At 46.5% G+C, this 12,778-nt stretch overlaps 1 protein-coding gene across 6 annotated transcripts in view; it reads left to right on the top strand.

Moving 5' to 3' along the window:
* The window catches only part of MYBL1 (MYB proto-oncogene like 1), a 162,953-nt gene that overhangs the window by 35,136 nt on the left and 115,039 nt on the right, over positions 1–12,778 (top strand). For 3 of the 6 annotated variants that reach the window (XM_063923840.1, XM_063923839.1, XM_063923845.1), the window contains exons 5-8: positions 1,872–2,092; positions 2,514–2,694; positions 5,638–5,712; positions 6,134–6,241. In XM_063923840.1, the coding sequence (XP_063779910.1) occupies positions 1,872–2,092; positions 2,514–2,694; positions 5,638–5,712; positions 6,134–6,241 (585 nt within the window). The remainder of the gene's footprint in view (positions 1–1,871; positions 2,093–2,513; positions 2,695–5,637; positions 5,713–6,133; positions 6,242–12,778) is intronic. The other 3 variants (XM_063923843.1, XM_063923844.1, XM_063923842.1) reach the window with 2 other exon arrangements.

Here is a 12,778-nt window from a genome sequence, read left to right as displayed (position 1 = left end):
ATTATAAGACGTAGAGGAGTAAGAACTATACTCGTGGCTCCGGATTGGCCAAGAAGGACGTGGCACCCGGAACTTCAAGAAATGCTCACAGAGGACTCATGGCCTCTGCCGCTAAGAAGGGACTTGCTTCAGCAAGTACCAGGTCTGTTCCAAGACTTACCGCGGTTGCGTTTGACGGCATGGCGGTGGAACGCCAGATCCTAAGGGAAAAAGGCATTCCGGAAGAGGTCATTCCTACCCTGGTCAAAGCCAGGAAGAAGGTGACCGCAAAACATTATCACCACATGTGGCGAAAATATGTTGCGTGGTGTGAGGCCAGGAAGGCCCCACGAAGAAATTTCAACTCTGTCGATTCCTGCATTTCCTGCAAACAGGAGTGTCTATGGGCCTCAAATTGGGGTCCATTAAGGTTCAAATTTCGGCCCTGTCAATTTTCTTCCAGAAAGAATTGGCTTCAGTTCCTGAAGTCCAGAAGTTTGTCAAGGGAGTATTGCATATACAACCCCCTTTTTGTGCCTCCAGTGGCACTGTGGGATCTCAACGTAGTTCTGGGATTCCTCAAATCACATTTTAAACCAATTAAATCTGTGGATTTGAAATATCTCACATGAAAAGTGACCATGCTGTTGGCCTTGGCCTCGGCCAGGCGAGTGTCAGAATTGGCGGCTTTGTCTCACAAAAGCCATATCTGATTGTCCATTCGGACAGGGCAGAGCTGCGGACTCGTCCCCAGTTTCTTCCTAAGGTGGTGTCAGCGTTTCACCTGAACCAGCTTATTGTGGTACCTGCGGCTACTAGGGACTTGGAGGACTCCAAGTTGCTAGATGTTGTCAGGGCCCTGAAAATATAGGTTTCCAGGACGGCTGGAGTCAGGAAAACTGACTCGCTGTTATCCTGTATGCACCCAACAAACTGGGTGCTCTTGCTTCTAAGCAGACGATTGCTCGTTGGATTTGTAGCACATTTCAACTTGCACATTCTGTGGCAGGCCTGCCACAGCCTAAATCTGTCAAGGCCCATTCCACAAGGAAGGTGGGCTCATCCTGGGCGGCTGCCCGAGGGGTCTCGGCATTACAACTCTGCCGAGCAGCTACGTGGTCGGGGGAGAACACGTTTGTCAAATTCTACAAATTTGATACCCTGGCTAAAGAGGACCTGGAGTTCTCTCATTCGGTGCTGCAGAGTCATCCGCACTCTCCCGCCCGTTTGGGAGCTTTGGTATAATCCCCATGGTCCTGACGGAGTCCCCAGCATCCACTAGGACGTCAGAGAAAATAAGATTTTACTTACCGATAAATCTATTTCTCATAGTCCGTAGTGGATGCTGGGCGCCCATCCCAAGTGCGGATTGTCTGCAATACTTGTACATAGTTATTGTTACAAAAATCGGGTTATTATTGTTGTGAGCCATCTTTTCAGAGGCTCCGCTGTTATCATGCTGTTAACTGGGTTCAGATCACAGGTTGTACAGTGTGATTGGTGTGGCTGGTATGAGTCTTACCCGGGATTCAAAATCCTTCCTTATTGTGTACGCTCGTCCGGGCACAGTATCCTAACTGAGGCTTGGAGGAGGGTCATAGGGGGAGGAGCCAGTGCACACCACCTGATCCTAAAGCTTTTACTTTTGTGCCCTGTCTCCTGCGGAGCCGCTATCCCCCATGGTCCTGACTGAGTCCCCAGCATCCACTACGGACTACGAGAAATAGATTTATCGGTAAGTAAAATCTTATTTTTTTGGGGGGGGGGGGGGTTGTCTTCAATACAGGCAAAAAATGAAAAGCTATTTACTAAAATAAAGTGTTTAAATGTATGACTATTTACCACTACTGAACTTTTTTTATTTTTTTTTATTTTCTTCTTCTGGATATTAGGTCATTGAATTGGTTCACAAATATGGCCCGAAGAGATGGTCACTTATTGCAAAGCATTTGAAAGGGAGAATTGGGAAGCAGTGCAGAGAGCGATGGCACAATCACCTGAACCCAGAGGTGAAAAAGTCTTCGTGGACAGAAGAGGAAGATCGCATAATATATAATGCTCATAGCCGGCTGGGAAACCGCTGGGCTGAAATTGCTAAACTACTTCCAGGAAGGTATGCTGCTTTCTGTATATTCCAACTAATATAGTTTTCAATGGAAAAGGCAGGTTGTTTAACAATTAGAATCTACAGTATATACGATTGGACAAATCTATATGTTGTGAACAGACATTGGTCAACAATTAAACAACCATGACACTGTAGATGGGATACAACTGCTGTTAAGCATTGTATACTAGCATTGGGAAGGGTTTGTGTGTGTGTGTGTGTGTGTGTGTGTGTGTATACAGATATGTGCTTCTATGAGTTTGTACAATTTTGCTAGTTATGTGATAACATAAGGAGTATCAATTGGTGCTGGCTATTATAGAGCAGGTATCATTGCTTTCTATTAATAGTTTAGATTTGACACTCGTGACTAAAATGTCATACCTTGTAATGTAATATTTCTATGCATTCTTTTCTTTTCTTCTAGGACTGATAATTCCATAAAAAACCATTGGAATTCTACGATGAAGCGGAAAGTGGAACAGGAGGGATACCTGCAGGATGGAAAAGAGAATGAACAAATCTCTAAGCTGCACCATAATTCTTGTGCGGCCCATGTACATAATATGCAGGCACAGAACCAGTACTATGTGCCCGTTCAATCTCAAGTAATTGTCTTATTCTACTTATTCATCCTTCCTCCTGCTTATTAAGTGCATCATCCCCCTACACCTGTGTTCTCCATACCTGGTCCTCAATCACAATAATGGTTCAGGTTTTATCGCTATCCATGCTTTGGCGCAGAACGTTAAATGAAAATAACTGAAGTATTAATTAAGTCACCTGTGCTATCCTTAAAACCTGGACTGTTAGTGTGCCTTGAGGACCGTGATTGGCCCTACACACTACAGAAGCAGTTACAGATTTGTGTAGCCTATCACATCCCTTGTAATGGGTGACCGAGATGCATCAGTGAGGTTACTGCTATATAGTTGATCTAGGATGGTTTTTGCCTCACTCCTTTTCTTGTTGTTTGCACTTCTTATTTGGGATGGTCTTCAGTATGCCGACTGTCGGAATCCCGGCGCACAGTATACCGGTGCCGGAATCCCGACAGCCAACATACCGACACTTTTTCTCCCTCGTGGGGTCCACGACCCCCCTGGAGGGAGAATAAAATAGCGTGGCGCGTGCCACCGTGCCCACAGCGTGGCGAGCGCAGCGAGCCCGCAAGGGGCTCATTTGCGCTCGCCACGCTGTCGGTATGTCGGTGGTCGGGCTCCCGGCGCCGGTATGCTGGTTGCCGGGAGCCCGGCCGCCGGCATACCATACTACACCCCTTATTTGACCTATCTCCATATGGCATTCTGCTGTATTACTATATGTGCATTCATCATTGCCACTGTGGAGAACGCTGTCTATTGTTTAGCTACTCTTTCTCCAAGCCTTTGTTGTCAGCTGGAGTCTTTCTCAGATATACTTGTATTTTCTTTAAACTGATGCACTATTTTTCCATCCATCCTATACTTGCAACTCTTCGTGTTCTTAAGCTTCTAAGCCATCTCCACTATTTACCATATCTCCTGTAGATGAACATACAACTGTGTTTCCTGATAATTCTTGGCGTCTCTTATCGCTTTGACACTGCTGACCACCCAATCCTCATTCAAATATCTTTTGTCCTGATTGACATGACTTTCCTGATTCCCGTTCACGCTCCAGCTGTTTGCATTGTTTCCTTTTCTGTCTTTTACTTTTCGCTCAGAGTATTTCAGTGTTTAGTTTTAAGCTCCTTTCTCTCTCTTCTAAGCCAGCTTAGTACAACATACTCAGATAAACAAACATTAAAACCGGATTTAATGACCTGACATAGTTTTGCAGCATTGTATAGGAAGGTAGCCAGTAAAAGGTAAAGTTCGGGATGAATTTGCTTAACTTGACAGATGCATGACTGATTTAGGGGTGGTTAAGACCAGCTGGAGGAACATCTGGCATAAGATAAGCTTACAGAGAGGAGAAGATACCAGGCAATTGCAGCAAAGAATAGATGGGTCTATGTGCTAAGCCTTGGTGAGAGATAAAGTACCAGCCAACCAGCTCCTAGCTGCCATGTTACAGGCTGTTTAAAAAATGACAGGAGCTGGTTGGTGGGTACTTTGGGGTAGATGTAAGAAGGGTTGTTATGGGGGAGAAGCGTTATCAGTGCTGTTATGTGGTACCGCTTCTCCCCATGAATGAAGAAGTGTGCTGCATAGTGCCCGTGTCTAGAACGGTGCTGTGATCTACAACACAGGTTCTCAAACTCTGTCCCAAGGAACCCACACAGTTCATGTTTTGCAGGTCACCTGTAGATTTTTGGAATGTGACAGTTGGTGATACACAGGGCACCTGTTGGGTGACATGGAAAACGTGAACCGTGTGGGGTCCCGAGGACCGAGTTTGAGAACCACTGAACTACAAGATAGCAGGTTGATCTTCCGGGCAATGTATGAACGTACAGTGGCACTTACCGTTCTGGCAACTGCATCTATCAATTTTGATAAAAGAACAATAGTGTTTTAAAAAAAATACGAATAAAAAATCTTAATCTTTTTTTTAATCTCCACGTTATCTCTCTGAGGCTTAGTGCATAGAGCCCATAGTATGTATGTATGTATGTATGTATGTATGTATGTATGTATGTATGTATGTATGAATAGTTTGGGTGGGATATATCAAACCTTGGAGAGAGAGAAGGTACCAGCTAATCCGCTCCTAACTGCCATTTTGCAGGCTTTTGTGTTTTTAAAATGATAGGAGCTGGTTGGTACTTTATCTCTCTGAAAGATTTGATACATTTCCCTCTTAGCTATTTTGCTGTTGTCATTTACACTACTAGAGAAAAAGGCATTCTGGTTACTCTGGGTGACACCAACATTTACACAGTTACCTATAATTCTATATCTCTGGTACTCTCAGAAACACAGAGCTTACTTGATGAATGTAAAACCTGATGGCATATAGTCCTCTCTGATGTGAGGTGATCCATGCAGTATCTGTACTGCACATGTGCAGATCTTTCTGTGTCGACTGTCGCAGTGCCCCCTAGACCACAGCATTGTTGACATGCTGCATTCATTTGGAGGCAGGGCTCGGGCGGTGATGGGGAGTGTTCTGAAAGAGGGGCGTGTTGGCCCAATGTTCACAGCATGTCGAGGCCAGTGTCTGAGTCTTCCAACGCAGACTTACTGTCCTCAGCAGCGGAGATGAGGCGAATAGATGGCCACTTCTGTTAATGATAGTTCCAGTGTTTATCCAATGCTGATCCAAAGACACAGCACTTGGATCTGCGATGCTGGCACACAGCTTCTTTTACCTTCCAGTGCCTCCTGCGGTATTACCATATTCTCACATAGTCCAAAGACGCAGCTGCTGTGTCTTTAGCGTAAATTTGTGAATTAGCCCCAGTGGTTACATGCTGGGCAAAACTGAATAGGTGATAATAAGATAGCTATAGGTTTCAGGACTGTTACATCTTGTTTCTGTGTTACAACAGTTGGTTCTTTGTTTGTTATACAGATTATTGTCTTGTGTGTCAAAAGTAAACTCATTTGTTTTCTGCCCTTCTTCAGATTCCAAGATACCATTATATGCCTCTCAATGAAAACTGCATGACGAACGTTCCGAATTCTTTTGCGTTCATTCAGGTAATGTGCCCAATGCACAATGGCTACAATACATATCCTGATAGGACAGGAACAGACACTTTATGCAGCTGGTTTCCTGCACACACTGTGCCGTCCTAGCAATGAGGCACATACTGATGTGTAGTGCGTTTGGTATATTAAGAATATATAAAGAATAGAATGGTGTAAATGCAGTATGAGTTTTTTACTTTTTAAAATAAAAATGTTTGCAGCTTTCTTAGTGTTGTAGATTTATTTAAAACCTTCAAATACAATTTCTTTTTTTCTGCCACAGAACACGTGTCGTGTAATTTAGAATGGTCCCCTTATTAACCACTTTCATTACCGCTGTGCTTTCCTAAACTACTACTGTGTAGAACCTTGCTGTCTCTCTTCTTGATGGTTTCCCCTCTTCTCCGGTTCTTTTACATGCCTTTCTCAGCAGCCCTTTGTTGATGAGGATGACCCTGATAAGGACAAACGGATAAAGGAACTTGAATTGCTGCTTATGTCAGCTGAGAATGAAGTCAGAAGAAAGCGAGTGTCATCTGTAAGAATGCTGTGTGACCCCCGTTCCTTTTCTCCTCTCACTTTTGCATGCTGCTTATTTTCTAAATGCTTACGGGCATTTTGGCTTCATTTTATTCACCTGCTAACCACGATCTGAGCTATACCATCGACAAATTGAGGCAGGGTGGGGGCAACTGTTTTGCGGGGAAGTAGGGTACCTTTGGAAATAAAGGGTTTTGTATATGACTTAATGGTGTGCTGCGTAAATATCGAACAATGTGTAGAGTTCAAATAACTGTAACTTAACATAATATGAAGTCTAGACAATATCCGTACATATAGGGCGGTATTAAAATGATATATCACGCCCAATATCCTTTTGTAAATTATCCCCGTTATCGCGCATATAGCGCCCATAGTGATCAGGTTTAGCTGATTATAGGGTTGCGAGCCTCGCTACCCCAGGGGTAGCGAGCTGAAATGATGATACCACACCCGTCAGCAGAAACAGAATGGGTGTGGAAGGGGGCAGAAAGGATTGAATATCGCTCATAGAATAAGAACCGAAACAACTGATATCTTGCATTACGTTAGTAACATATTGTACCTTGTGAAATATAATAGTGGTCTACAAGATGACAAGCATCCAAAAGCCCAATTATTCAGGGGATCACTGTAGTTATTATCCTAGTTATTTAAAAAAATTCTCAGGCTTAGGAAAAATATTGTCAAATTAGATTCTACAGTTCAAGTATTGCCTAAAAATAAAAAAATAGTTGATACAAGAAATCCCATTCCCGATCTCCATGCTATCGGACTACTGAATTTTTTATTTTCCATTTTCCTCATTGATGCTGCTCCTCCAAATATCAGCCCACCACGACCTGATTCCTGGCCAGGGTAATCAGCCCAAGCTGGCTGGGGTGTTTGTGGGATGTTTGACATACAACATCCGCTCTGACGTACCTGGTCATTAGGTTTCCCGTTTCTTGACAAACTGCACTGCAAAGGTTATTAAAGTGTGAAAGGGTATTTTAACTTCACCTCGCCAATCACTGGGTGACATTCAATTGTAACACCCCCCTTCCCCACGCACTTGTTCGCTCCCGCCGGTAGCTATTCAATTGTTTCTGGTGATCGGCGCAATAGCATCATTTCAGCTCGCTGCCCCTGGGATGGTGAGCTGAAATGCGCAAAAAGTGACCTGTTTGGTAGCACAAACTGGACTTTTCTCTGACGTCCTAGTGGATGCTGGGCACTCTGTAAGGACCATGGGGAATAGACGGGCTCCGCAGGAGACTGGGCACTCTAAAAGAAAGATTAGGTACTATCTGGTGTGCACTGGCTCCTCCCACTATGACCCTCCTCCAGACCTCAGTTAGATTTCTGTGCCCGGCCGAGCTGGATGCACACTAGGGGCTCTCCTGAGCTCCTAGAAAGAAAGTTTATTTTAGGTTTTTTATTTTACAGTGAGACCTGCTGGCAACAGGCTCACTGCATCGAGGGACTAAGGGGAGAAGAAGCGAACCTACCTGCTTGCAGCTAGCTTGGGCTTCTTAGGCTACTGGACACCATTAGCTCCAGAGGGATCGACCGCATGGAACTGGCCTTGGTGTTCGTTCCCGGAGCCGCGCCGCCGTCCCCCTTACAGAGCCAGATGCAAGAAGAGGTCCGGAAAATCGGCGGCAGAAGACTTCGGTCTTCACCAAGGTAGCGCACAGCACTGCAGCTGTGCGCCATTGCTCCTCATGCACACTTCACACTCCGGTCACTGAGGGTGCAGGGCGCTGGGGGGGGGCGCCCTGAGGGCAATATATGACACCTTGGCTGGCAAATCTACATCATATATAGTCCTAGAGGCTATATAGATGTAAAATTACCCCTGCCAGTATTCCAGAAAAAGCGGGAGAAAGTCAGTTGAAAAAGGGGCGGGGCTTCTCCCTCAGCACACTGGTGCCATTTTCTCTTCACAGTGCAGCTGGAAGACAGCTCCCCAGGCTCTCCCCTGTAGTTTTCAGGCTCAAAGGGTTAAAAAGAGAGGGGGGGCACAAAATTTAGGTGCAATATTGTATATACAAGCAGCTATTGGGAAAAATTCACTCAATATAGTGTTAATCCCAAAATTATATAGCGCTCTGGTATGTGCTGGCATACTCTCTCTCTGTCTCCCCAGAAGGCTGTGTGGGGTCCTGTCCTCAGTCAGAGCATTCCCTGTGTGTGTGTGCGGTGTGTCGGTACGGCTGTGTCGACACGTTTGATGAGGAGGCTTATGTGATGGCAGAGCAGATGCCGATAAATGTGATGTCGCCCCCTGTGGGGCCGACACCAGAGTGGATGGATAGGTGGAAGGTATAAACCGACAGTGTCAACTCCTTACATAAAAGGCTGGATGACGTAACAGCTATGGGACAGCCGGCTTCTCAGCCCGCGCCTGCCCAGGCGTCTCAAAGGCCATCAGGGGCTCAAAAACGCCCGCTCCCTCAGATGGCAGACACAGATGTCGACACGGAGTCTGACTCCAGTGTCGACGAGGTTGAGACATATACACAATCCACTAGGAACATCCGTTACATGATCCCGGCAATAAAAAATGTGTTACACATTTCTGACATTAACCCAAGTACCACTAAAAAAGGGTTTTATGTTTGGGGAAAAAAAGCAGGCAGTGTTTTGTTCCCCCATCAAATGAGTGAATGAAGTGTGAAAAAGCGTGGGTTCCCCCGATAAGAAACTGGTAATTTCTAAAAAGTTACTGATGGCGTACCCTTTCCCGCCAGAGGATAAGTTACGCTGGGAGATATCCCCTAGGGTGGATAAGGCGCTCACACGTTTGTCAAAAAAGGTGGCACTGCCGTCTTAGGATACGGCCACTTTGAAGGTACCTGCTGATAAAAAGCAGGAGGCTATCCTGAAGTCTGTATTTACACACTCAGGTACTAGACTGAGACCTGCAGATAGTGCTGCTGCAGCGTGGTCTGTAACCCTGTCAAACAGGGATACTATTTTGCGAACATAAGACGTCGTCTTATATACGAGGGATGCACAGAGGGATATTTTGCCGGCTGGCATCCAGAATTAATGCAATGTCCATTCTGTCAGGAGGGTATTAGAGACCTGACACTGGACAGGTGATGCTGACTTTAAAAGGCACATAGAGCCTTATAAGGGTGAGGAATTGTTTGGGGATGGTCTCTGGGACCTCGTATCCACAGCAACAGCTGGGAAGAAAATTTTTTACCTCCGGTTTCCTCACAGCCTAAGAAAGCACTGTATTATCAGGTACAGTCCTTTCGGCTTCAGAAAAGCAAGCGGGTCAAAGGCGCTTCCTTTCTGCACAGAGACGAGGGAAGAGGGAAAAAGCTGCACCAGTCAGCCAGTTCCCAGAATCAAAATTCTTCCCCCGCTTCCTCTGAGTCCACCGCATGACGCGGGGGCTCCACAGGCGTAGCCAGGTACGGTGGGGGGCCGCCTCAAAAATTTCAGCGATCAGTGGGCTCGCTCACAGGTGGATCCCTGGATCCTTCAAGTAGTATCTCAGGGGTACAAGCTGGAATTCGAGGCGTCTCCCCCCCCCCGCCCCCCCCCCCCCCCGCCGTTTCCTCAAATCTGCCTTGCCGACAACTCCCTCAGGCAGGGAGGCTGTGCTAGAGGCAATTCACAAGCTGTATTCCCAGCAGGTGATAGTCAAGGTGCCCCTACTTCAACAAGGACGGGGTTACTATTCCACACTGTTTGTGGTACCGAAACCGGACGGTTCGGTGAGACCCATTTTAAAATTGAAATCCTTGAACACATACATAAAAAAATTCAAGTTCAAGATGGAATCGCTCAGGGCGGTTATTGCAAGCCTGGAGGAGGGGGATTACATGGTATCCCTGGACATCAAGGATGCTTACCTACATGTCCCCATTTACCATCCTCACCAGGAGTACCTCAGATTTGTGGTACAGGATTGCCATTACCAATTCCAAACACTGCCATTTGGACTGTCCACGGCACCGAGGGTCTTTACCAAGGTAATGGCAGAAATGATGATACTCCTTCGAAAAAAGGGAGTTTTAATTATCCCGTACTTGGACGATCTCCTTATAAAGGCGAGGTCCAAGGAGCAGTTGTTGGTCGGAGTAGCACTATCTCGGGAAGTGCTACAACAGCACGGATGAATTCTATACATTCCAAAGTCACAACTGGTTCCTACCACACGCCTACTGTTCCTGGGGATGGTTCTGGACACAGAACAGAAAAAAGTGTTTCTCCCGCAGGAGAAAGCCAAGGAGCTGTCATCTCTAGTCAGAGACCTCCTGAAACCAAAACAGGTATCGGTGCATCACTGCACACGAGTCCTGGGAAAAATGGTAGCTTCTTACGAAGCAAAATTCCATTCGGCAGGTTCCATGCAAGAACCTTTCAGTGGGACCTCTTGGACAAGTGGTCGGGATCGCATCTTCAGATGCATCGGCTGATAACCCTGTCTCCAAGGACCAGGGTATCTCTACTGTGGTGGCTGCAGAGTGCTCATCTTCAAGAGGGACGCAGATTCGGCATACAGGACTGGGTCCTGGTAACCACGGATGCCAGCCTTCGAGGCTGGGGGGCAGTCACACAGGGAAGAAATTTCCAAGGACTTTGGTCAAGTCAGGAGTCGTCCCTACACATAAATATTCTGGAACTGAGGGCCATTTACAATGCCCTAAGTCTGGCAAGGCCTCTGCTTCAAAACCAGCCGGTACTGATCCAATCAGACAACATCACGGCAGTCGCCCATGTAAACAGACAGGGCGGCACAAGAAGCAAGATGGCGATGGCAGAAGCCACAAGGATTCTCCGATGAGCGGAAAATCACGTCTTAGCACTGTCAGCAGTGTTCATTCCGGGAGTGGACAACTGGGAAGCAGACTTCCTCAGCAGACACGACCTACACCCGGGAGAGTGGGGACTTCATCCAGAAGTCTTCCAACTGTTGGTAAACCGTTGGGAAAGGCCACAGGTGGACATGATGGCGTCCCGCCTAAACAAAAAACTAGATATTGCGCCAGGTCAAGGGACCCTCAGGCAATAGCTGTGGACGCTCTAGTGAGACCGTGGGTGTACCAGTCGGTTTATGTATTCCCTCCTCTGCCTCTCATACCAAAGGTACTGAGAATAATAAGAAAACGAGGAGTAAGAACGATACTCGTGGTTCCGGATGGGCCAAGAAGAGCTTGGTACCCAGAACTTCAAGAAATGATATCAGAGGACCCATGGCCTCTACCGCTCAGACAGGATCTGCTACAGCAGGGGCCCTGTCTGTTCCAAGACTTACCGTGGCTGCGTTTGACGGCATGGCGGTTGAATTCCGGATCCTAAAGGAAAAGGGCATTCCGGAAGAAGTCATTCCTACGCTGATAAAAGCCAGGAAAGAAGTAACCGCAAACCATTATCACCGTATTTGGCGAAAATATGTTGCGTGGTGTGAGGCCAGGAAGGCCCCAACAGAGGAATTTCAGCTGGGTCGTTTTCTGCACTTCCTACAGTCAGGGGTGACTATGGGCCTAAAATTGGGTTCCATTAAGGTCCAGATTTCGGCTCTGTCGATTTTCTTCCAGAAAGAACTGGCTTCACTGCCTGGAGTTCAGACATTTGTAAAGGGAGTGCTACATATTCAGCCCCCTTTTGTGCCTCCTGTGGCACCTTGGGATCTCAACGTGGTGTTGAGTTTCTTAAAATCACATTGGTTTGAGCCACTTAAAACTGTGGATTTGAAATATCTCACGTGGAAAGTGGTCATGTTATTGGCCTTGGCTTCGGCCAGGCGTGTGTCAGAATTGGCGGCTTTGTCATGTAAAAGCCCTTATCTGATTTTCCATATGGATAGGTCAGAATTGAGGACTCGTCCCCAGTTTCTCCCTAAGGTGGTATCAGCTTTTCACTTGAACCAACCTATTATAGTGCCTGCGGCTACTAGGGACTTGGAAGATTCCAAGTTACTGGACGTAGTCAGGGCCTTAAAAATTTATATTTCCAGGACGGCTGGAGTCAGGAAAACTGACTCGCTTTTTATCCTGTAGGCACCCAACAAAATAGGTGCTCCTGCTTCTAAGCAGACTATTGCTCGCTGAATTTGTAGCACAATTCAGCTGGAGCATTCTGCGGCTGGATTGCCGCATCCTAAATCAGTAAAAGCCTATTCCACGAGGAAAGTGGGCTCATCTTGGGCGGCTGCCCGAGGGGTCTCGGCTTTACAATTTTGCCGAGCTGCAACTTGGTCAGGGGCAAACACGTTTGCTAAATTCTACAAAATTGATACCCTGGCTGAGGAGGACCTGGAGTTCTCTCATTCGGTGCTGCAGAGTCATCCGCACTCTCCCGCCCGTTTGGGAGCTTTGGTATAATCCCCATGGTCCTTACGGAGTTCCCAGCATCCACTAGGACGTCAGAGAAAATAAGATTTTACTCACCGGTAAATCTATTTCTCGTAGTCCGTAGTGGATGCTGGGCGCCCATCCCAAGTGCGGATTGTCTGCAATACTTGTATGTAGTTATTGCCTAACTAAGGGTTATTGTTGAGCCATCTGTTGAGAGGCTCCGTTATATTTCA

The sequence above is a fragment of the Pseudophryne corroboree genome, chromosome 5, assembly GCF_028390025.1.
Source record: "Pseudophryne corroboree isolate aPseCor3 chromosome 5, aPseCor3.hap2, whole genome shotgun sequence".
Lineage (NCBI taxonomy): Eukaryota > Metazoa > Chordata > Amphibia > Anura > Myobatrachidae > Pseudophryne > Pseudophryne corroboree.
Note: the sequence above shows the minus strand (reverse complement) of the source record. Positions and strands in the feature narration are given on the sequence as shown.